Source organism: Centruroides vittatus, unplaced genomic scaffold (assembly GCF_030686945.1).
Source record: "Centruroides vittatus isolate TY-2023 unplaced genomic scaffold, ASM3068694v2 contig_1695, whole genome shotgun sequence".
Taxonomy (NCBI): Eukaryota; Metazoa; Arthropoda; class Arachnida; order Scorpiones; family Buthidae; genus Centruroides; species Centruroides vittatus.
In genome coordinates, this window is record NW_027121028.1 from 265,941 (window position 1) to 293,040 (window position 27,100).

Below are 27,100 nucleotides of genomic sequence, written 5' to 3' on the forward strand. Positions count from 1 at the left end.
ATGAGCATAATAAACAACGTCCCTTGACCTACAAATTTCGTAACACCGTAAAATTCCAGCATTAAAATTAATAATTTGACTTAAAATTGAACAAGTTTAAACAAAGGTCGAAGAGACAGAAGAATATACTTTATACCCGCGTATGTGTGGTGTGTGTGTGTGCGTGTGTGTGTGGTACAAGTAATAATTATCGACTGAGGTTGTTGCCATGGGAACAAAATCCGAAGAAAATAATCTCGTCAAGTCGAGGAAACTATTTGGCAGAGGTCAAAGATCACACGACACTTCCGATCCAACTGTCCAGCGGTGTGTTCGTCCAATCATAAAATTGTAGAAAATGCTGATGCCAGTGTTTTAAGCCCCCGTTTTGTAATTTTGTTACAGAAAATGACGTAGATCAGCAAAAAATAGCATTAGGAAAATATAAGGATAATATTAAGAGGAGTGGAAAAATGTAAATAATTCTACTTCATTGCATTTTTAGTCCGTGATTAACGGAATACAATATTTAGAAAGTTCGTTTTCCGAGCGGGGACAAGAGCCAAAAGATTCTTGTCCATCAACTTTGACGTAAGAACCCGATGATTAATGGACGATTACAACTTTTGTAAAGGTTATTTCGTAATTCTTGTAATTACTTAACGTGTTTTCGGGATCATTTTACAATTTTTATGATTATTTACATGAATTTCATAATTTTTTAATGATTATTTTATAAATTCAGTAACTAGTTAAAGGCACTAAAATGTAAATTAACCTTCTCAACAGTTTAAAACAATTTTTAAAGGCTTTTTTTTAAGTTACAGAAAAAGATAAAATTACAGAATGTAATTTTCTCTTCAAAAATCGTATTTACAATTTTATTTTATATCATTTGAACAATTGTACTTTTTTCAAGAATGTTTTAACTCATTTATTTCTAAAATTTCACTTATTTTTCGCTTTGTACTTCTTAAATTTCTCTATTATTTTACCCAATTTTTCAAACATTTTTTTTTGTTTCTCTTGTTCCTCTCCTCCTCTTTGTCACTCGCCGCTTCTCTATCTCTCATTCCCATGTTTCGATTTTTATTTAATATTTACTAAATTTGTTCTTTGTTCCTCATTTTGTACTATAATTATCTTATTTCCTGATAGATAATGCAACTCATTTTTAGTACATAAAATACAATTGTACACAATTACTAAGCTGTATTTGTATGCATAATTCTTCCTCAATTTGGTTATAAAAATTTATATACATAAAAGGAAATATCGTCGAAATTTTGAGAAAAAAACCCAAAAAATATATCCTTAAATTTGAGGAAAAATACCTAAAAATATACTTCGAAATGTAAGAAAATTACGTTAAAAAATTTAAAAGAAAATCTGTAAAATTCCGTCTTAAATTTGCTCTGATTTGACGAAAAGATCCAAAAAATTTCCCTAACATTCGAATAATAAGAAAAAAATCTCTGAAATATTGCCCCGAAAATTAAGATAAAATCTTTAAAACATGTCGAAAATAACAGGAGAAAATTCCTAAAACAAATAACTCTTTTGAAATGCGATATTTTTTTTTATATTTTTCCAACAAAATTTACAACTTTAAACAGATTTTCTTTGATATTTCTAACACGTTACGCTTGCTCAACTCGTAACATTTTATATTGTAAGTGACGCAACAAATTATAAATTTCCTAATTGTTCTAGACAAAAATATCCTAGTGAAGTGTTAAACAGATTTATTCAATAATTTTCCAATTCATTTCAGTTTTATTCTTCAATTTCTCGTGTTTTTTTTCCATGGCGGTTATAAGCACGTCACCCTCCTTCACTCGTTCGTTTATTCTTTTATTTTTATTTTATTTTTTAACTAGAAGAAGAGGGAGGAGAGAAAGATGAAAAAAAAGAAATGGCAACAAAGAGCGAAATATCTAAATTACTTTAAAAACACAAAGTATATCCGGAGGCCATGTTTTCGGCTATTTGACGGATTAGTACAAGACAAGTGTAACTGATAGGGAAGGGAAATCTAGAATAGGAAAAGTTAAAGGCAAACTTATAAGAAAAAAAAATGGCATTCATGATTTTTTTTTATAAATTTCTTTATTTTTTTTCGTTCGGGAGAAACAGTTACTGATTCCAACATTTTCTGATGGGGGATAAAGAAGTGAGTACGACGTTTGTCTATGTCCGGCCCGCCCTCTCATCCATCACAGACATCGATGACAAAACCAATGCTTTGAAATTCACCATTCTACTAACTGGTTAGTTCTTTTCACTTAGAATGTTCTTAGAAATTCTTTCCATTACGTTAACAAACATTCCAAATCTTTTGTTTTTCACAAAAATATCTCCCCCATTTTAAGCAGAAATTAAATTCAATGACGGTCTGGAATTTGAAGAAAAAATCGTTAAGATATTCTCCAAAGGAGCCGTAAAATATGTTCGAACGTTGGAGAAAATGTCGCTAAAATATGCCCTAAAATTTGGGAAATAATTTCTGAAATATGTTGTAAAATTTCAGGATAATTCTCTAAATATGCTTCGAGATTTCAGATGAGTCTTCTAAATTATATTTTAAAATACGGAAAAAATTGTCAAAATATATTATGAAATTTGAGGTAAAAGCACTAAACAATGCTCTAAAGTTAGAAAAAAAATCCATTAAATATGCTTGAAAATTTTAGTTAAAATTCATGAAAGATGTTGGAAAATTAGAGAAAAATTATACCAAAATATACCCGAAAATATCAGAAAAAAATTTCCTAAAACTCCAGGAAAAATATCTAAAATATATTTCTGAAAATCGAGATAAATCCCTAAAATATGTTTAGAAATTTGAGAAGTAAATCCCTAAAATACGCAGTCTTAAATTTCAGATTTTAAAAACAATTCCCCAAAACAAACAACGTGAAGAATTTCCTGTAGCATCACTAAAATACTAAAAATATATGTTGTAAAATTATTGAAATCATTTCCTAAACTTTGCAGTAAAACGCATTTTTACTAACGATTAAAAAATAATTTTCCAATTTCATTACCATATCAAAACCGCTGACTTTTGATTATGGAATTTTACGACATAAGAGCGCCTCTTGCGTTAAGCTTTTAAACTATACATTTAAAAATAAAAACCGTGCATATAGAAGAAACGCCTTTTCCATTTTGATACCAGGAAAGTAAAGTAGATAAGGGAAGAAACGGAAGCGTTTTGCGGAAGTAGTGGATAAACGGGAGAATTCGCTTGTCTTTCACCCCCCACTCTTCGTTTATGGGAGAGCGATAAGAAAGGATAGTTCTATCGTCGCTGGCAGGGAAACTGGTAGACAAATCGAGGGACCATAGTCATTTTGTCCCTTATTTGTAGGTGGGGGTGTTCCCCTTCGGGTTATTATCTCCACGTGGACGTTTCCATCAGTATGCTCCTCTCTCCGCTTCTCTTCTTCTCCCTTAACGAGAAGGCCCCGACATCAATCACCCCCGGACTGCGTGTATCACGTGATAGTCTCGCCCGATAAGCGATCACTTCCGCCTGGTTAGTACGAAATTGCAATGCTAGTATTTCCTTCCATTTCCTATGGGCATTTGTGTCACTTCTAATAAAACACTTTCATCAATATATGTATTAAAGTTTTCAACAGTTGAAAATATACTTGATTTTTTTTGGTAGAAATTTTGTTTTTATTGTTTTCTCTTTAAGAAGCCGGCTACTAATTAAATATAATTTGGCATTCGAAGGCACGGCCTGGAGTGAGTAATGGCAAGAATAGTTTCATTGTGTTAACACCGTAATACCATTCGCCATTTTTCTTTTGTCTTTAACCAGTCTTCTCGATCTTATCGCCATCTAGTATCGATTTATGTAATTATTTCTTTCTAGTTATTTTTCAGAATTATTTTAAATTAAAAAATTATTTCTTTTAAGCAATTGTAACCTTTGTTTAATTATAGAAAAATTTCTTACATTTTTATTCTTTTCTTGAAAGAGCTACAAGAAAAATCAGTGTGAAACAGCTACTAGCGACCCGTGAGCCCCCTGGGCTTTGTCAACGTAATTTTATCTTCCTGTTTACTGCCTCGTGCCATTATGCAACCCCAATTAAGCTGATATTCGTGACGAAAAGCAATCAAACTATTTTGGCTCACGACAAGCGCCAAAAATCGAATGTTTATAATTTCGGAAGCTTGCAATTCACCCTCCAAAATTGCTAATTTTAAGTTCGTGTGCTTACTTTATCTCCCAAAATTGTATTTTCTAGGGTTGATATATTTTATTTAATCCCTAAAAATTATATATTTTTTCAGTTTATGTGCTTGCTTTTACCTAAAAATTGATTTTCCGAGGCTCGTGAGCTTACCTCAAACTCACAAATTATGTTTTCTTAGGTTTGTGTATTTGCTGTAAACACCGAATTTTTGGATTTTCGTAAGTTTGGGGGGTTCTTTTATTTCCCAAAATAGGATCTTGAGGGTTTTTGGATATTATTTTAACTCCCAAAATGTGTTTTTGAGGAATTCAGGATGCTCTTTTAGCCTTCCAAAATTGCTCTGTTGAGGGTTTGTGAGATAATTGTAACTCCCAAATTTGCGTTTTTGGGGTTTATAACTTACAATAAAACGGCCATTGACACGTAAACATTTAAATTTATTATTTAATGAAAAAAAAGTATTATTTGTAGTAGTAAACGTTATTAATTTTCCTACTGACATCTGTCAAGCAGTCAAATTTTAAAAATGGAAGTTTATTAATTGTTTGTTTCTAATTGATTAATGAAAGGGGACGTGTCGTCACGCGAACCAAAACGTGACGGCTTCCGTAACGCAATCTACTTCCGGTTTAATATGTCATCAAAGATGGCGAACGGATATTAAATGTATAACTTACGTGCCTATAGAAGGTGTGGCTGGTTTCTAACATTTTAAAAATGTCTACCGACTTAATCATTGGCATGCCAACGTTATCTAAAATCCCAATATTCCCCCCTCCGAAAAATTTATTTAAAAAAAATTCACGTTTCATATTTATAAGAAAATAAATAAATAAATTATCCTCAAACATAAAAATAATATCCTTAAAAATTTAATAATATAAATTAATAATTAAATCTATTACTAGATGGCAGCTCTACTCATTCATCATTGTGATAATGTGAATTGAATTTGGAGTAGTTCCAGGTAGGAAATTATGATTTTTTCGGGTTTTAAATATAAAAATACGGAAATATTTAAATTATTTTATATTTAAGATAATAAATAATTATATTAAAATATTTTTTCCAGTTTAAAAATTCATTTTCTGTGTATTTTTAACGTGGAAAAAGTGTAAGAGTACCTCTGTCTGTAAGTCATATTTGCGTGTAGGTATGTCTGTAAACGTCATGTTTTTATGGAATTCTAACAAAAGCAATGATGTTTTTGTATTATAGAGTATACAAACAAGATCTAATCAATGTATATTTTATTTTATTATTCATATTTTAAGCTGGAAAAAACACTTAAATCTTCACAACCCTGGCATGTTAATGGAGATTTGGTGAGCTAAAACACCATTAAATCTATTTTTTAATTAAACTTTGAACCTAATTACAAATAACTCATTAATTAAAATCTAAGTATAATTCTTTAGTGTATTTTGTTTTTTTTTTTTTGTTTTTTAAATAATTTTTTAATATTTTTATCTTATAATTTTAATTGCAATTATTAATGGAGAATTTTAAATATATTTTCAAATATATAAAAAATTTTCCCAAAGATTTATAAAAATTTTTTTAAGTTATTTTAATTTATAAAAAGTAAATTTTATTAAATAATTCTAGAATTACTTGAAATTTAATTTTACTTTCAAATTCTCTTGAATTTTTTCATGAAATAATTTTTTAAATGTGTTTTTCTAATTATTTATTTAAATAATTTTAATATAGGCCTATATTTTTCAAAATTTAAATTATTAAAATATTCTAAAATTTTTTTGAGATATTTCAAAAATCATTAAAAATTTTAGTAATTTTTAAAATTATTTTATTAAATAATTTAAATAAAATTTGATAAAACAAGTTTTAAAAGAAATTTTTTAAATAATTTTTTCAAATTTTAACGAAATATTTAAGAAGGAAAGTTTTAAGATAATTGTGTTTAATTTCTGTTTTAAAATATTTTTGTATCAATTAATTAATTCAAAATTTCTTTAAAAGATCTAGAAAAGTTTTCAAATTTAAAAAATTCCAGATTTTTTTTTAAATTCTAGAAAATGTTTTAAAAAATTCTACAAAAATGTCTTAAAATTCTAGAAATTTTTTAAAAAATTCTGGAAAATGTTTTAAATGTCTAGAAAATTTTTTAAAAATTCTAGAAAATTTTTTAAAAATTTTAGAAAAATGTTAAAATTCTAGAAAAAACGCTTTGAAATTCTAGAAAAATTTTTAAAAAATTCTAAAAAAAACTTTAGTTATAAAAAATTTAAAAAGTAAAATTTCTAGAAATTATTTTTTAACAAATTACGAAAATCATAAAATATTTCAGATTTTTCACATAAAATTGAAAAAATTTCCAATTTTTAATGCGATTTTAAACTTATTTTAGTAAAAATTTTATTAATATTCGAAATTTGATTTTTTAGTTAAATATAGAGAGGAAAAAAGGGGGGGGGACGTTGGTAACAAATGGAGGGACTTTCCCTCTCCTATCGAATTTTCAAGGTTCACTCACCTCTAAGTTATCCTGTAGTGACGTTAACGGGGCACGTGATCTGCAAAGAATATTTCGTCACGAACATGCGCCACGTTCCGACACACATTACTTTGCCACTGTATCACGAGTTCTAATCGATAAAACGTGGCGACGTTGCCACATAAACGTTAATGACAATTTCTTAGTAAAAATCTGGGCATGTGAAGTGTTATTTAGTTGGCTGGTCACACTAAAATTTGACTTTTTTTCCGTCCCCCCCAGTTAACTCCCTTCGTGAACAGGTAAGTTTCATGCTACAGCGAGTAAACGTTCTAAATTATATTCAGAGCGTGCATAAAAGTGGGTATAGTTAATATATAATTTAATATATAATGATATAGTGAAGTAATTTATGAATATGCTACTTTAAGGTGAATTTTCTAGCATTTAAAATATAAGAAAATGTGTAATAACAGTGTTGAACTTTGAAATTTATTTAGGTAAAGTGCGACATGATAGACATTGTTAATGCTTCGCTCGTGACAAAGGACAATAAGGCCAAGGATTGGACATCGATTCCTATAATCGATCTAACGATTAAGAGAAATTCGATGAAATTACGCATTAAATTCGAAAAATTTTAAGTTAAAAAAGCGTTATTATGGTTGCTCTTTACGTGAAGAGTGACCGGAATAACTGTTAAGGATCGAGTTAATCAATCTCCTCTTCTCTCTACCAACGTAAAATAAGAATGAATTCGTTCTTTAGAAGAAGAAGAAACTTATACACAAGGTATTTATGCTGATTTCTTAATAAAAATTGCTTAAATTAGTCGGGAAATTCAAGGTTTCCGACATTTTTCAGCCGGTAATGGCGGAAAAAACGCGTGTTTACGTGTTTAATGAATGAAAAACGCTTGTGTGTTTTGTATTTTACGTTATAGACAGCGTATAGTTTACTTTACGAAGACCCTGACACGATTATTTCTTTAAATTACAACCCATTTAGGTGATTCCCGCGAAGGCGACGTTACGCCATCTTAATAGAAAAATATTGAATAGTTACCATGGTAACTACATTGGGTGGCGCTTTAATCGTTAAAGCGAACCCAAGTGGGAAAAATTCGTCAACTTAACACGAGTTTCGCGGCGATTAAAATTTTCTATCGAGTTGAATATTTATTAAATTGATAAAAAAGAGAGAAAATGATGTTCGACAGTTTGTAAGTGTTCATTTTATTCCTATTTATCGCTTGTCATTTAGATAAATTGGGCATTTAACTCAATTTTTTTGAAAATTAAACCGCAAGTTCCATTCGCCGGTTGGAAAATTCGAATGATTTCTTCGCGTGTTAATGAATTTTCACGTCTTGTAATTACGGCATAACCCGCATTTAAACATTATTATGTGATTTATTTAATTAATTAAGATCCCGGCGTGAATTCTGCTATAGAATATAACTATAAATGCGTCACAATCTTTCGTTTATACACGACTTTGACGTCATCTTCATGTTACATTTTCTCTATTAATTCAGAAATATACTCTAAACTCTAGTATCTTTATATGTATATAGAAGGAATTACAGAGTAGTTACGTTTTCTTCCTATCTATAGAAAGAGAATATAAAGAAGAGAGAACCCAAAATTATACCTATAACTTAAAGGAGAGGCCTAATTATATCACTGTATATAATGTATATGATTCACTCTTGTAGAAGAGAAAGAAGATACAACCTTATACAATATTGGGCCTTTTCTCCTCTCATACAGGGGTAGATTATACCCGATAGGCGCAATAGGCGCGTGCCTAGGGCCTCGTCATCTAGAGGAGTCTCAAAGGAACGTAATTCGCTACTGCATATGAATTATGGGCTATTTGATTCAGTTCTGACAAACGATCCACCCTTCAACAGACCCTGTCTCGGTCACAGGTTATGGGCGAGAATAAGAACCGGTAAAATTACAATATTCTGCCGGAAAAAGAGGGATGAACTCTTATCGGCACGTGCTTGCCAACTCACGTTGAACTCGACAGTATAGACGTGCACTGTGAGATCTGTTTTGAAGTTCTTGAAGATCTCTGCACCATCCACTTACTAAAAATCACAGGGAGTTCCGTTCTATCATGATTTCCACTATAATAAGAAAATAGGGAAAGAGCGAGATGAAGAATTGAGAATTATATATTAAGAAGAGGACTAGTTATAAATTATATTGCTAATTTCGCTTCGTCCTTCCTCATCCTCTGTACTTTCGAGTACAAATACACGAAGGGGGCCCGGAAAAAACTTAGAGGCACATAATGGTTCCTACCCCTATTAAATTAACATTATTCTTACTAACAGAAAATATCTTTAACACTCCATTTTATCAATGAAGAGGTATTCTATCTATATCGTTTTTTTAAAAAGAATCATGGTAAAAGGGGCCCGCTAAAGGACAAAGGGGCCCGCCCATTCTACTTCCGAACATCATACGAGCTATCGAAAGCCTTGAATATATATAAGAAAAAAGGAAGAAGCCAAGTATTATGAGTCTCTTCTTTTTTTTTCTTACATTTAAGTAATATACATGAAAGGCCCTCATTCCTTTCGTAGCTCTTATATACTTTCTAGGGAACAAATCTATAAAATATCTCAATTTTCTCACATAAAAAATCTTATATATCGCCGATAGAACATGGAAATGTACTGTACACTTATATATAATATTACACGATAAATATATAGAATAAACATCATTTCAGAGAGATCTGACGACTTCACTATCATAAATTTACGATGTTAATTAAATTTCGACTTATAATTAAGCGCTTAATAATGTTTTTAATTAATTAAACGCTTAAATTTAACTAAAAAAGTAATTAAATTTTAGAAAATTCGAGGTTAAATTGATATTTTACAACGTCAGTTAACGCTCGATATCGATTATCAATAGGATGAAGGAGCATGGTACGTACCACATTACACATTCCCGAATGGTTTTATATGAAGATAATTTAAATATTTGGCCCATAAACGTGTTAAACTTTCATGAATAATAATAATAATTATTATTTATGGAATTTAATCACATTATCTTCTTTGGGGGACACGTCAAAGGCAGTCACGTTCAATGTCATAATGCCAGCACCTTGCATCATTATAGCTAACATCTTCCTTCTCCACCAATCAGACGTCATCTTAAAGCACTGTCAAGGTCATATTTATCCAATCCGGAGATAAAGACGATGGCTATTATTTATGATCGAGCCAATGGGGGACGATAATAAATGACATCACGTTTTGAATAAATATTTGTTAGACATTGAGAAGCCATGGTGTTGTAAGTACGATATTTAAGGCAATTTTTTCGTTTTTTATTCAATAATTTACTGTTAAAAATTAAATTTTACATTTAAATTAACTTAAAAATTACAAATTTTTACGATTTTCTACCGTGTTCGAGCGCTTAACGCGTAATTATTTAAGCGGATCGTAACATACGGACGATTCGTTACGCAATTCTCGAGTTAACATTGGTAAATTTTAGTTTATTTTAAAGATACGCAAGCGTAACGTCGGATTACTGAGCCAGATTGATTAGAATTAAGTAGGAGTTAGAGTAATTATTATTATATACTCTCAGGTGTTAAGCGTAATTAAACGGAGGAAAAGCGTAATTAACCCAAACGGATGATTAATCATGTTTAATTAAAGTTAAGTTTAATTAAATAAATCACTTTTTTACATAATCAACGGAGTGATTTACTAATTAACACGCGTAAAATCCTATGGGATGCCAGGCGCGCGTTACTGATCAATAGGAGAAATCTGTAGGAAAAAGAAAAAAAAAAAATGGAGAAATTGTTACCGTAAATCTTTTACGAGATCAAAAAATATATATTAAATTTGTGAAAGAGTCGATAAACCGATAACACAGCTTAACTACTTAAGAGAGGAGGGATGGCCGTTACCCAGAATGCATTGCGATTTCCGTCAGGGGGGCAAGAAAAAATAAAATAAAACAAAAAAATAAAAATAAAAAAAACATTTACTAATGGTATTGACATTGAATGAGATGGGAACAGTAGGGTAAGCAAGACGACGTTTTTACTCTAAGAACAATTGATTCAGGTAATACACCGGCTTTTAAATTAATGAATTACATATTTAAACTCCGCAAAAATGTAGTTTTAATTCCCTTTTTTTAAAGGAAATTTAGGGATTTTTTCCCCTTTAACTTTTATCTTTCTGCTCGAGTTTTTGTCGGGTTTAAATGCGTTGTTTTCTGTTGGATGCGGGAAATTCGCATTCAATTGTGAACGAGTAGGTTGAAATCGTATATAAAAGTCGTAATTAATTGCTTGAGATAATTAAGAACTATTTTTTTTGTAATTTTTGAACGAATTTCGTGGATTTGTGAGCGATTTTATAGCTAAAGTTTGGATAATTTTTCCTCATTTTTCACTGTTTTTAACTATTGTTTCGTAATGTATTGTCGTTTTTGATTGTTTTTGGTACTTTTTAAATAGGTTTTGCGATTTTTACCGATTGTTACAATTTATTTACTGTCTTTTTTAGTAACTTTTAACTATATTTTTATTATTTTTAAAATATAATTTAAATGTATTTCTCTTCAAATTTCGTTGAACAAAACTTTATTTTAACCGTTTTTCTTGCGGCGAAACAATTTTTAAAATTATTTACGTTGTATTTTTACACACTTTTCTATGTTTAGATAATTGTATTTAAACTGAAAAAATCCAATTTCCAATGGGTGTAAGGGATTCGAGTGACTTGGAAAGTGTTTTTCTAGATATTGTTTTAATTCATATTGATTGAAATATCGTAAAAAGCACGTGTATGTGCCTAGATTTTAATTAAAATTAATACTCTTATTCATTAATTACGTGTCTACACATATTTTACACGCCAGAAAAGCTGTGGTTTGGATTAGATCGCGGGCGCTACTTTGAATTGTTTGTTTCGTACGCTAGTATTTAAATAAAGTTAAAATGGACCCCGGTTAACGAGACGATTTTATCGGTAGAAAAATCCGTTCACAAATACGACTTTTCCAATCTTAGATAATCTGTAATATATATTATTATATATATATATATATATATATGCCTTTTGTATTATTCCTAGGTGAAATATTTCCCTGGCAACCTTACCAAGGTGACGAGATATTTTAATTTTGTAATGGAACACAAGTAAATGAGATCCCCAGGGATTTCGAGTTTCGGGTATTATGGGCTGGGCATTACATTGAATGATCAATCAAGAGTACTCAGCCAAAATACTCAAGGTTATCACACGATAGAGGTACACAGGATTGTGAAGAGGCCGTCAATTCCACCCTCCACACTCCAAAATATGGCTTTATTACACGTGTTCACTCACTTTAAAGCTTAATAACTCCTGTGCTTTTTGTTGAAAATTTGCGAAATTTTGCAGGGAAGTTTGTGTACCGGGGGCGTTGATATTGTTAAATTTTGGTGGTTAAAGGTCGAGGGGGTGGGAAGATAGTGGGGGATTAACGTGTCGTATCTCGAGTGGAGATTGACTTAATAAAGATTCTACTCGATTTTAACGTTTAAAATTTTTCGTAAAATCCTCAAAATTAAGCTTATCGCTATTTATAATTATTACTGAAAACACACAATAGATGGCACCACACACAATTTTAAATCTCGCCGGAAAAGTTACGAAACTCGTTGCTGGATTGTACGAAGGAGGAATTGGCAGTCCACATTTTGACATACAGTTTTATATTTATATAATTTAAGTATATAAGTGTGTATTGATTCTCTAGAAAAAACAAACAGTATCAACCGATATTTAATGCCATTTCTACTAATTTATATAGGCCTAACTCTGCTGCATTAAGTATAAATGCTAGTATCTTTTATACTTAATTGAATATGGCTCGTAGTGGTAAAGGAATAAAATTTCTAAATAATTCTTCAATTTTCTTAAATAATTCAGTAAAGATGCGATAATTTAAGCGGCTTTGAATGTTATTTTCTTATTAATCTTCAACTTCTTCCATACCTGACGTGTTTCATCCTCTTTCATCTCTTCGATCCAGCTACTGTTTTTCTCCTAATCACGTATCTTCTCTTATCTTCCTTTATCTTCTTGATTAATTAATAGTTTACTACGGGGATGTAGCTTATTTCCTTACACACGTTCAGAATTATCAGTGTTATATCTTGATTTTAAAGCAGCATCTCGTCTACTAGTTTGCCATTTTAACAAATTTTTCTTATAATCTTGATACTGCGAAGGATGTTTCGTTTTTAAATTTTTAATAATGTTTTGATCCACATGATCCTCTTCAGCTGGTGGGTTTTAGATAACTTCTCTTACTTTTTGTATATACATTTCTAAGTCTGTATAATGTAAATATACAGGTTTTACAGTAAGTAAAAGCTTGGTTATTAGTTTTACACGTTTTCCATCTTCTAAACACGATATTTACGAGAATAAATACGTGAAAAAGGGGGAGAAAATTAATTAAAAGACGAAAATATAGGGAAAAGGTGTAAATAATTAGAAACCAGTAACCATTTTACTCTTATTTTAATGAAAAGTTTAAATTAATTGATTTATTTCACTCACTAAAATAGCTCAGAAATTTAGTTAAATGGTGAGAGAAATTTGTTTTTGTACGTCAATTTTTCTTAGAACAACAGACATTTATTATCGATTCCATAGATTTTTGTTAAATCGCTGTATCAACTCTTATTTAAAGTAACTGTTGCTGATTGACTTCAGTAATTCACTTCCAAAAAATCCTCAGTTGCCTTTTCCAATTATTTATTGATTCTAGTTTAATTATTAACATATAAAAATCTATCAAGGAGAGTTTATTACATATTTTTTATATTCTTTTTCTCAATTTTGTTCTCGTTTATTCGTTAAAAATATTCGGAAAATAGATGTAGTTCAGGCTTTCCTGCATGGCTCACTGACCATGCAGTGAAGACACTTTTACCGGCAGCGGCATTTAATTTAATTTAATTTTATTTTAAATAATAATAATTACTAAATAAAATACTTTATAAAATATTCATACTTCCGTATTTACATAAATTTTTAATGACAGAATTAAAAATTAATTATTAATATTTATTAAATTTAGTGCAGTATTTTTAAATATTTTCTGTATAAAAAACGGGGGTGGGAAATATGACGTTTATTCCGTTAAAAAAAGAATTAATATCGAGTTATTTTACTCCTTTTAAAGTTATTTTCGTTAATTATTAATGGAAAATTTACTCGTTTTTAAAATTTAATCCCGATAAATGACGTAACGGAGTAAAAATAAAATGAAAATTCAATATTATGAAAACAACCTTGACACATAAGTATATTTTCTCGAATACTATGGGAAATAGGTGAAGTTTGCAACTGTTATATCGAGTGTTCTAAATCTAAAAATCGTTTCTCAGTCTCGCTGTTTAGTTCCTATCGATGCAGACCTTATTCTGTCGTCATATTAACTGTCTAACTCACACCGAATATCGAAGAAAAATGCTCAAAGGTAGGAGAAAATTAATCATTTAAACCGTAAATACTTCCGATTTAATCAGTAAACATTGTGTAAAAGTAAATTTTACGAGTTTTTTCCTCGATATAACGTCAAAAAACTACGATAAAAACCGTGCAAATGTACAAAAAATGATATGCAAGTTCAAACAAAGGTGGAGCTCGATAAAAATACGATAAACATTGCATTTAATTTTTTATATTGTACGTAGAGAATCCCAATTAGATAGAGGAGACTTTCTTATGTTTATATTTGATATTAATTATTAAATATTAATTAAATTAAACAATAAAATCGAAGCGTGTTTACATCCCAAGGCTTATCTGCTATGTAAGAAAGCTACATTTACGGGAGCAGTTTCCATTTATCTTTTATGTTTTTCCTTTCTTCTCCTCGATTGATCTTCTCTATTTATATAAATATTAATCTTATCTAAGCTGTCATTGAATTATCGATATCATTTTTCTCAAATATTCTTAATGGACTTGTTTCTAAGAATTTATTTACTTCAAGGAGTCAAGCATCATTGAACTCCAGAGAGGGGGGGGGTTTCCTCTATTGGGAATCGTTGGCGTTCAACGACCCCTTTCAATCCTTTCACGAAATAGGAAATCTAAACTGCATTTTGTATCACGCTACTATGCGTGATGCGTGATTTTGTACATCTGAAAAACTTGTTTTTAATTTAAAAAAAATAATAATTTCACTTTTTATCCACCAATATGGCCGTATACAGGCATTCTTAAACGGAATTTTATCAATTTGGATGTATTTTAATATTAAACATTGACGAAAATATTGAATTTTTCAGGCCGAGTACGGCAGCCTCCGAAGATTCGATAATGTCTGCAGACACAGACGAAATTAATGGAGATTACGATAATATTAATGTGGTTGTCAGGTAATTTAGACGTTTTTTTATTATTACTTTTATCCTACATTTTTTTAATATTACAGATTCGTATCTGGTTATGTGATTAACCTTCATCTGATAGTTTCGTGTTGGTACCATTACACGCCATTAGAAATATGAAGCGATTGTTTATCTAACTTTAATAAAAATCAATACAAGGACATTAAACGGTATTTTAAACATAAATAACGAAAATTAATTAATAATTAAAGCTTTAAATTAATACCAAATGCCTATTTAAACGAAATAAACTCAATTATGATCTCCAGTTTCCATCATTAAAGGATGCTGATGATCAACAATTGAATGTGATTATGACTAAACATATTTATAAAATAATATTTTAATTAGTAAATAAAATTTAAATGAACATTTACTACATCATTTTATCGAATTAAATTCAATCATCACTTACCTCGTTAAACAAAATGAGCAGCATCTTCTAGCGTTAAAGATGATGCTGCATCATTAGAAGATGTTGATTATCAGGAATCCAATGATTATAACTCACCTAAATTATGAAATAATATGTTAATTTCGATATTTAAATAATTTAAGCATAAAAATTAATCATTCTACACCCAATAAAAACACAATTTTCTTTATATTTTATCTTTAATGAGTCGTAAGTTAATTACTCCGAGAGGATGCTACATAGTTTGAAAGGATTTTTATTTAAATTATATCGAATATAACTTATAAAATATAGCCTATATATTGTATATAATAATACATATAAGCTGTATATCGTATATAATAATAATATAGCCTATGTATATAAACAATTTACTGTACAGAATTTTTTCAAAAGTATTTTGAGTAATATATAGAAGTCAATGGAGTGAACCAATTTAGAAGCCTTTCACGTTGTCATAAAATGGAGAAGGAACACGAAAATAGTTTCCCAAATTAATCTCATATCTATAAAGATATGTGCCATAAAACATTTAAGTAAACTCATACCCTACATATATAGAGCGTGACGGATGGACAAACATATAAAAAAAGTAAAATTATGAGTTTAAACTTATAATAAATACATAATCTAGAGTTGTAAGCGGTTCATTCATTGATTTAGAGGGGAGTAAATTTTTTATAATTTAATTCCTAGAACTATAAACAAAATATCTCCTTTATGAAGCGGTTTTATATATTATATATTCATTGCACGGTCATATAAAAGTCGATAAATTATTCCTAAATATGTCAACAACCTTTAAAATTAAAGAAATTTTCTTTAATTATCTTTCAAGGGTTCGACCTCTTACCATGCAAGAAGCTGGAAAGAAAGACATCCAAGTGGTCCATTTTCCGGCAGATGGGCAAATCATGGTAATTTTCTTTAATTGTCTCCCGAAAATTGACTTAAAAATTCGTAAATTGCATGCAATATCTTGCAGGTAGATGATCAAATATCAGGTCAGACACGTGTTTTCACTTACAACGTGGTATTCGAACCCGAAGCATCTCAAAATGACGTCTTTGAATATTGCGGAATCAAAAAGATGATAGACATGGCGTTAGACGGGTGAATGTCTTTGAAATTTAACTAAAGAAACCATTGAATTATCCATAATTTATCGAATTTTCTTCCTATTTTTAGATTCGCTTGTACAGTATTGGCGTACGGACAGACGGGGGCTGGAAAGACGTACACGCTCACGGGCGTACAGGTATAATTTTGAGCGGTTTCTACGTAAAATTTCGCGGTTTTTGTGCCATAAATTATTGACTTTTTTATGCTAAAGTGTGACGGAAGAACGGGGGAGAAAGTACAAGGCGTTGTACAAATGGCATTCGATTATTTATTCGAACAAGTCGAATTAAGAAGAGAACTCAATTATATTGTACAGGCTTCCTATTTAGAAGTGTACAAAGAGCAGGTAAAAGTATACTTTCCTCCTATCTGACTTACATTTTAATTAATAGGAAATTAATTTACTTAAAAAATAAATTTACGAAGAAAATTTAACAAAATAAACGTTTAAAATCTCCATTTTCCGCTTAATTTGAATCAATTTAAATTTAAATTTAAAAAAAATCTGTGAATTTTGCCGATTGGTTTGATTAAGTTTTAGCTGATTGATGATTGGTTGTAAGCTCCTTAAGTTTAGATTTAAAAGTTAGTATTGCTCACTGATTGGTTATAACTCGTTCATATGTGAAATATTACAACCAATCAGAGCGATCGATAATCTAAACCGTTCAGTAATTGGCCAAGACACCAGGATATGTTAATTATGTAATTATTTAAGTATAATTTTAAAAATAAATCTACTTTTTTAATTAAAATAATAAATTATTAATTTATTTTTAATAAAAGAACTGCACGAATTATAATCTCTTCTAACATTATCAAACATGAATTATTAATTAATTTCGCAGAAATTATCGATTAAATTTATTTTTTTTTAAATTATTTATTAGGTATTCGACCTCTTAAATCCTTCAGCTAAAGGATTATCAGTCAGATGGTCTAAGGAAAGGGGGTTTTATGCAGAGAATCTCTTCGTCGTCGAATGCGAGGATGCTGGAGATCTGGAAGGAGTTCTGGAAGAAGGTTAAAGATTCTTCATCATCCTTGATTTTTGCACTTAAAAATTTATCCCGCAAGCTTAAAATTATATAAAATCTTAAATGAAACTGCAGGGAGGAAGAACAGGCAAGTCAGGAGTCATAATATGAACGAGCATTCGAGCAGGAGCCACACAATATTGGTTCTGATGATGACGTCGGAGATGAGGGACCCGGAAGATAGCACAAATTTCATACGTAGACACGGGAAATTATCATTAGTCGACCTGGCTGGGTCTGAAAAAACGAAGAAAACGAACAGCAAGGGGGAAACACTGAAGGAAGCCAACAACATTAACAAATCTCTACTGGTGTTGGGTGAGTTATAATTATTTTATACGCTGGAAAAATAATTATTAAACACGCCAGGACACATCAAAATTCCATTATGGAGATTATACGCCTTTTAAATTCGAAATTAAAACGTGATTTAAAATGTAATTCCTACTCCCAATTCCTAGAAAAGAAAATCAATTTTATTTTATACAATTTTTTAAATTCCTAAATCGTCTATCAGAGATTATACCTTATCAATTAATACATCATCTTAGTTATATATTTGAATAGACGTAAAGACATTTTTTTATGGATTTTTTTCGAATTTTACAAGGGGGGTGACACGCGATTCTTCTATACTTACATAACGTTAAGGGTAGGGAAATTAACTGCAAATTTTTATTTCATTCTTTGAATAATCATTTAAGAGACCACCCTCTTCCGTTTTAAAATGGGTGTGCCCCTAAATTATCATAAGCAACCTTGGCTATTCTTACGATTCCTTATCATAAATTACACTCCGTCAAATAACCTAGTGACACCGAACAGGAAACAGTAAGAAAAAGAACCATGAATCATAATTGCAAAGTTAAAAAATGTATTTTCAAACCCGCCAAATGTTTAATTAATTTGCATATTTTTAAATTAATTTATCCTCTTTACGTTCCAGGTAATTGCATCTCTGCTCTTGCTGATCCTAGGAAGAGGAACGGTCACATACCTTACAGAGACAGTACTTTAACTAAACTTCTAGCTGATAGTTTTGGTGGGAGTGGAATGGCATTAATGGTATGTAAAAAAAACAATTAATATGTATAATTATACTATAATTTTATCTAGTTTACGTGAGAAAATTCGTAATTTTTGGAAGGATTTTTAAAGGCAACTACTGAAGTCTGGTACGTGAGAAAATAGTTAATTAAAGCTAGAAAAAATTATAAAATATTTATAAAATTTCTCAGAATGAGTCTATTTGTACTTTTTATTATCTAAAATTAGCAAAAATTAATAAAAATTCCATTGAAAAATTAGGCGGAGTTGGACTTTTCTAGGTTTATTAAATATCGTCGCTCGATATTAATTTTTGATGATTATTATTATTAGAATTGTCCAGCATTTTTGGAAATTATAAATCATAAAATCGAGATTTATTTGAAGAAAATACTTTTTTTTATTATTCTAAGAACCGGTTCGATTCGTAAGTAGGACAAATTAATCGATTAACGATGCTCGAGTTACTAAATTAACAATTAAACCTACATTCATCTTGAATTTGACAGTAATTTTTTGATAAATTACGATGAAAAATATGGAATATAATTTAAAAAATTGTTCGTGTTTTTAATTTTTAATTTCATACTTTATTGGCATTTAAAAATTATTTTAAATTCCATTTAAATATTTAAAGCGTGACACACTTTCGGTTCAATAATCCCGTGACAATGTCTAGAGAACGTTCGAATTTTAATTATACGAGTAATTTATAATTTTGAACAATTTAAATGTATTTATTTATTGTAGAAAAGTACTTAATTAAGCATTTTATAACAATTTCACGTGTAGGAATTGTTATAGGAATATCTGTTCTTACTGTTGTAGGAATGTATGCTTTAACTTCTACAGGAATACCTGCTTTTATGATGGATGAATATCTTATAGCATGAGGCAGAAACATCCTGAAGGATTCTCTTGTTTCTACAGGAGTAGCTGCTGCTAATGTTATACTGTAGGAGTATCAGCTCTTGCTTGTACAGGAATAACTGCTTTTACACTGACTACTATACCTCCTACTATCGACTTTTGCTTGTTCTAACTTCTACAGGAATTCATGATTTTTTGGTATATAAATACTACACAGCATTCTTTAGGATGCTCTGGGCAAGCAAGGGAATCCTTTAGAATTTTAGGAAAGCAAGAACATCTTTAAGAATTCTGGGCATACAAGAGAATCCTTTAGAATTCTTATAGAAGCTATCTCTTGCTTCTTTCTATAAGAATAACTGTTGCTACTGTTACAGGAATATCAGCTCTTGCTTCTATGGGAATTACTACTTTTACAATGACAACGATACTCCTATTATCAGCCTTTTCTTCCCTATAAAATGATATTCTTCTGGTTAAAATAATATTCTTATTCGACTCGTTATTCTACAGAAATGATTGACCATATCAACTCTTGATTTTATTATTATAGCAGTATCTACTCTTACTCCTAAATGAATAATAAGTATTAATTAATATCTGTTCTTGCTTCTACAGAATTTGCTTATGCTTCTACAGAATAACTGTTTATGTACTAACTATATTTCTGTTGCAGCTAAACCGACATCTGTTCTTAGCCTTTACTATAGAAGTAAGAACAGTAGGATATTGTTCTTACTTCTATAGAAATATAGTTTGACATAAGAATATACAGGATGCTTCATAATCAGTTCTCTAAATTGTTGTTGTACTCGGATAAAATAACACACAGCAAGCAGAGCTTATATTAATATGTTAATAGGAATATACAGGTTGTCCCGAAAACCTGGAACTATGAGAGTTATTTTATGGTTTCAAAGTTATGAGACACCCTGTATGTACAGTACCGTACATAAGTTCTGCTCTTTATAGTGTTATTAAATCCGAGTACAACAACAATTTAGTAAAACAGTTCGAATATATCTCAATTATAATATTTATACACGAAAAAATAGTTTTAATAATGTATTTTTTATAAATTTTTCTCGCTGGACTTCATCATTTTTGATACTTTTCTAAGTACACTTTTCATAATTACTCTCTGTAGATTTTCCTCTAAATCTGTATATTTTAATACAAGGTCACTAGAATATTGAATGATCCACTCGCTCAGGAATTTCCAATAAAAACTCAATTATTCCAGGGAATTTTATGAGGTTTTAAGCTTATTTCAACTTAAAACAAAGAAATCTAACCTTAATTAACTTAATTCTACGTTAATTTTAAACTTGAGTGTACGAAAATCGTATGTAAATGAAGCGAAATGTGCGGCATACATGAGTATGTAACCTACATTTTTGCCTGTATTTTTTGACTATATTGATTTTTGCATTTATAAGTCGGTAGACAAACTGACAGCCAAAATTACGTTGGCTTAAAGACAACGACTTATTTTAGGATCATCGATTTTTAAATTTTTGGATTAAGACTCTATCGATTAAAGATTTTCGAGGAATAAGTAGTATACGAGAAAAAAAAAATGGCGGACGAAAATTTTAATGATTTTTGACTGTCATATGACATTTTACAGCAGATTAAGCTATTGTGGTTACGGGAATTTATCCTTTTACTATTATGGCAATTTCTAGCATTATTGCTATAGATTTGTTTGATATACTGCTGTAACAGCACCCATTCATGCTGGTATATATGCTTGCTTATGATTTGAGTGGTGATTGCTATGGGAATATTCGGTTTGATTGATAAATATCTGTTTTGATTACTACAGAAATACGTGCTCTTGTTTATGCTATTGTTTGTGCTATTTACGTGTTCTTGTTTATTGTTATTGCTCAAGACACCATTGCTCTTGTTTATGCTATTGTTTATGCTATTTACGTGTTCTTGTTTATTGTTATTGCTCAAGACATCTCTTGTATTGAACATCTCTCTTGTATTTCTAGAGTAATATCCATTTTGATTGCCTGAAGGCATGCTTTTGTATAGGAGTATTTCTAGAGTAGTGTTTGCTTCCGTGATTACTTGTCGACTCGTGCAATTAATGCCGCAGAAATGACAGAAGATTTTAATACAGAAGCAAGAGTTTACTACAACTAGTTTGCCTCTAGAGCCAAGACATATTGTCTTGGTTCTAGAGGCAAACTAGTTCTAGTTACACAGACAATACGAGTGTATTATTTGCTTTTGGATAAGCTATAATAAGAGCTGCTTACGTAACATAGAGAATCAAGAAAACTAATTATAGTAGTTTAAAGCTTGTGTTCTTATAGGAATTAAAGCAAACATTTAAAAACATATTCCTGTAGCAAAGCAGACGTCCTCATATCGACAACTGCCATAACAATTTTAAATTTAAAATCTCAAAATTATATAAAATTTTGTATTTTTCGATTATATTTTATATAAGAATCATACAAAATGTCTTCGATAGTAAATAAAATAAATACCTTACCCAACAATGTAATTGTCTAGCGATGTATATGCGCTACTCAGTCAATATTCTCCAAGCATTGAATCAATATATTAATAACATGTTATCTACTATCAAGCAGTAGACTTTTAACTAGAAATTTTGTTAAATTCAAATAAAAATCTTTAAAAATAAAACCCAAGGTTAATTTCAAACTAATTACTTTCCATCTGTTATAAATAACAGAGAAAAAGTATGGGGATGGGTCGAAAAACAACCCCCAAAACTTTTACACTTTAACTCGAGGACTTTCAAACGTCCAGGAATGCAAAAATTGGGGTTTTTTTCTGTATGTATGGACGTTTGTGTATGGGGATACGACTTTGTTCAGCCAATTTAAAGCCTAATTACTCCTGTGTCTTTTGTCGAAAATTTGTGAAACTTTGCAGGGAGGTTTGTGTATTAGGGGCATTGATGCTATTAAAGTTTGGTGGTTAAAGGTTGAGGGAGTAGGGAGATAGAGAGGAGTCACGTGTAGTATCTCGAGTGGGGTCGGACTTAATGTAGATTTTTCTCATTATCAGCAATTACAATATTTTATAAAACTCATTCTTACCTGAAAATGAAGCTTTTGCCATTTTATAATAACTAATAAAATCTCGCAACAGATGGTGCCATACACAATTTTAACGTTTTTTCCGGAAAAGTTAGGCAACTCGTTACTGGAATTATTTTTTAATAACAGAATTAATTAAGCGTTATGAGCGTGAAGATATCAATAACTTGCTTAGGGAGTTTCGTATAAGAATTAAGCAGGTTATTGAATAAGAATAATAATAAATTTTTTGATTCTAATATTTCCGATTACATAAACGATCCTGAATTATCAGGAAAATATCGATTTATCGAAATGATTTTACAATATATTTACCGTTCAGATAGCGTGTATATCTCCTAGCAGAGCCAACACTTCAGAGACACTCAACACGTTAAGGTACGCCTCGAGAGCCAAAAGAATCAAGACGAAACCAATTATCAGAATGGTAATTAATGGTAATTAGGTGTAAACTAATGATCTATGTAACACGTAAATTAATATGACTCATTTCTTTATCAAGGATCCGAGAGAACAGCTGATTTTGAGCCTGAAAAGGGAGGTAAAGTTACTTAGAATGGAAAATGATTTCTTGAGGCAACAGGTATGGAAGGTGCATAATTTTATAACATTCATCTCTAGGTAGGTCTTAACGATGTGATATGTTTTAAATATTGTTTGTTAATATTAAATATATAGTTAAATATTGGTGGAGACGTCACTTTTGGAAGACCCGGTTCGATATCTATAGAGGGTAAGTAGATATACACAGAGTTTGTATTTAAAATTTGATTTCGAGAGGGTTATAAGATGTTCCACTTTGAGTTATATACAGTAATACACTTTTTCTTCATTTTTTTATTTGTTGTTTTAGGCCCTTTTCGGCTCTTAGAGCACTAAAAGGCCAGACAGTAATACACTCAGTGGTAGTTAGTAAGGGTATGATAACTATCAAACGTTGTATCTGTAGGAGCATTCGGATGTCTGAAGAATATTCTGTTTGATTATTTAATATTTTATACATCACGAGGCACGTGGGCAATCATCCGAGAAGGATGCCTCCCGGGAGGACATTCTATAGGAAACTAGCCTCCATTTAGGTGTTATAAATGTAAAAAATACACGGAAAACTCCCCGCGGAAATCCACGACCTGTATTCTCCATGCTTAAGGGATTCTTCGTGCTTAGTTTGCTTATAGCATAACCTGTCAGTGAGATACTAGTTTACAATGGCGCATTATAGCTTCATGTGGCCCAGACAAATTTGAATTATGGGGCTCACATAGTGTTGACTTCACACATTTTTATTCGATGGAATATTTTAGAGGGGGGAATCTCCCTGTATCCTCTGTTGTTTGTGTTGTATACTGTATTACTGTACGTATTTTGTCCTGTAATTGTATTTTTACTTGTTTAACAAATGCGATATAGACTCCCAGTTATCCGACACTTCCCTTCAATCTTTCCCAATTTGCTTTCCCCCTACTCACTATCACTTTCTCTTCTAATTTCAATTTTATCACTTCTAATTCCTTAGAGGTAAAGTCTGTGCACATGCAGACAAGTTCTGCGCTGTGAATGCGCCAAACCAACAATCTAGGTCCCCTAATTGTTGCCAAATTTCAATTTTGATATTCTCACTAAACTAATAAGTTTCTAAAAATTGGTTAGGGCCTCCTGTTGGCGGGGGCCGGTTTTGCCCATAGGATAACGCGACACTGCTAGTTTACATAATTGTGAAGTAAAATGCGAAATTATAATTAAATTTCATAGAAATTTAGTGTTTTTTTACGCCAATGTTTTGTTATTATGCATACACAACACTCATATTTTCTTAACTAATATATAAAGCTAGCCAAACATTTATCATGTCCACCCTCACACTAATGGTATGTTGTAGAAAATCTAATCAAATTGGTAAACTTATGTAGTTACTATGGAAACAATTCTTCTATTCAACGAAAAGGTTTTTATCCTAATGAATCGTGTGGGTTCTAAACAAAATATTCCATTACTTCTATTAAGCTAACTTACCCCCTTTGCATGGTACTTATGATGCTGGATGTGTTCCCATTTTTTGAACTTTAACAGGCGTTGGCTGGTAGAGATTCATTTTCTATTGAGGTCAGGGACAATAAATGGGAGCAATTTAAGAAAATGTATGACATTTAAATAAAGAAATTCTTTAATTTTCACTCCTTTTTCAGACATGAAGACGGACGAAATTAAATCCATGTTGTATCACTACATGCAAGAGAATGAAAATTTGAGGTTAGATATTTGTCTTCGAGATGTTATTTTGGGGTAAAAATGCTTTAAATTATTAAAATTCATGTGTTTTTAGGGAAGAAAATGCTAGTCTTCACGAGATGAGAGACTTGTTAACGAGGGATCACGAGTTGGTTTGCAGAGAAAATGAGAAATTATCACAAAGATTAGCTAATATGGGAAGGTATTTTTAAAATTTTATTATAAATTTTATGCGAAAATCATTAAAAAACTGTATAATTAATACTTTTTTTCAATTTTCGAACAGAAAATTCAGTCCATCTTCGGCGAGTCCCGATTATCAAGACGAGGGTAACTCCCATTCTTTGAACAATTCCTACAGTTCTCAACAGGATTTAGTGACTAATGCGTGGTCCAGTGCGGGATCGAGAAGATCACTTAATGACTTAGACGGAGACGTGAGTTTTCCTTTGATTTATGATACTGTCGACTAGACACTAGATAAAACTATTTCTTTGGAATTTCCTCCCCGAAAAGCACTTTTGTCCACTGTTCTCTGGACTGTAGTGTTCTTTGTATGCTTACTTTCTGTCTAGTGTTTTCTGTATACTTATTCTTTCTCTAGAATTTTCAAATATCCAAGAGAAATACTATACAACAGCGATTCTTTCGTATCTAAACACAGTAATTTTCTCTGGATATTTTCATACACAAAAACATTATTACCGCGTATTCTTTCATATCTAAACATAAAAGTAACACTATAATTTAAAAAAAAATTTTACAATGAAAAATCCATTCTAGTTGGAAAGGGAAAGTGCGGAATACATGGATTTTACAAAAAGGACACCTTCTAGAGTGAAAGTAACGAACCGAAGTTGGACGAAGCAATTCACCCCCGAAAAACGAAAAGTTGGGAGAAGGTAATGAAATTTTCATCATTAAAATCAAGAATTTAAAGCATGATTATTGATTCTAGGCAAACAGTTTGACAGATATAACAGAAACGGCGGAGAACAGCGATCGCAGCGCCAAAGCCTCCCCTAAGCCGCAAAGATGGAATTCGTGGGGTAATGGAATATCGCAAGGTTCCGATAGATCCAAAATAAACAAATCAGTAAATAATGGATCAGGAGAAGTCGAAGATGACGTCACGATAGTGGGAAACAGCGTCATGACTCCTACACCACCCCCTAAATTACCTCCACTCATATCGAAATTAATGCCAGTAGGAATAAATAGGAAATCAGCTAAAATGTCTATTAAAACTAAACGTAAGAGTGTTAATTAAGATTTCAAACACGATTCAACTTAAATCTTTATCTAAAGCGAAATAAAGATGCCGTTATTTTAAAATTATAAACATTATCTTTCAAATTTTCGAAATATCCAATTACGTAAAAGTCTCTTTCAAATTAACCAATAATACGTGAGAATAGTTTAAATTTTAAAATTAACCAATAGTATGAGAGAATAATTCAAATTTTTAAATTTTATATTTTTACATGTCCCTCTGGTGGCGTTTTCTATAACAATTTTTTTTTTGTTTCTTTAATTTTACAGAAGAGATAGACGAAAATAGTGCCAAGTTAGCAAAAGACTTACAAAAAGTACAGAAAGCAATGTGGGGCGAAACGTAAAATAAAGAAAATTATTAAAATAAAAAAATAAATAAAAGTAAAGGAGAATAAAATCAATACTTCTGACTGTTTATCATTTTAAAAAGCAGGCGATACACTGCCCGAGGGCAATAATTGGATAATCTACGACGTATTTCAAGATCGGATTTTTCTACTGCTAAATGTATTTCATACAAGAATTCGTATAAATATGTAATTATTCATATTAAAAATTATACATATATGCAAATTTTTAATAATTAAAATAACAGCATCATCCAATCGGTTCCGTCCATTAGATCACGTGATCGAAATTTAAAATATCGTTTTTTGCATGAGTTTTATTAAAAACTTAACTTATTTAAATTATAAATTAAAGCGAAATATAAATGAAATTAAATTTTATTTTAAACTAATTATGTAAATAGAGCATTTATTTTTAATTTTACGTGGTTAAATTTAAATTTGATTTAATATGCCTAAATTCGTTAAGAGAAGAAATATAATACTTAAATTATTTAATTAAACGATGTTATTTGTATTATAAATTGTAAAATGTGTATATTTAACATGTATTATATTTATTGTATA

The 27,100-nt window shown here is 30.4% G+C and overlaps 1 protein-coding gene across 1 annotated transcript; it reads left to right on the plus strand.

Moving 5' to 3' along the window:
• Positions 1-1,952: 1,952 nt before the first annotated feature.
• Positions 1,953-27,005, plus strand: LOC136969037 (kinesin-like protein KIF12). The gene is made up of 21 exons (XM_067263116.1): positions 1,953-2,028; positions 2,116-2,249; positions 5,102-5,160; positions 7,152-7,443; positions 15,004-15,093; positions 16,359-16,437; positions 16,506-16,633; positions 16,709-16,778; positions 16,854-16,988; positions 17,533-17,665; positions 17,755-17,997; positions 18,626-18,744; positions 23,005-23,109; positions 23,185-23,274; positions 23,361-23,415; positions 24,869-24,932; positions 25,006-25,113; positions 25,198-25,348; positions 25,695-25,813; positions 25,878-26,164; positions 26,454-27,005. Exons 4-21 carry the CDS (start codon positions 7,403-7,405, stop codon positions 26,528-26,530), a joined length of 2,094 nt encoding a protein of 697 aa, XP_067119217.1. The 5' UTR covers positions 1,953-2,028; positions 2,116-2,249; positions 5,102-5,160; positions 7,152-7,402; the 3' UTR covers positions 26,531-27,005.
• The last annotated feature ends 95 nt before the right edge of the window (positions 27,006-27,100 follow it).

Coding starts and splice junctions, on each gene's coding strand:
- LOC136969037 (XM_067263116.1), top strand. CDS start 7,403: ATGAATTCGTTCTTTAGAAGAAGAAGAAACTTATACACAAG. Junction 25,114..25,197: donor AGATTAGCTAATATGGGAAG/GTATTTTTAAAA, acceptor ATTTTCGAACAG/AAAATTCAGTCCATCTTCGG. Junction 25,349..25,694: donor TTAATGACTTAGACGGAGAC/GTGAGTTTTCCT, acceptor AATCCATTCTAG/TTGGAAAGGGAAAGTGCGGA.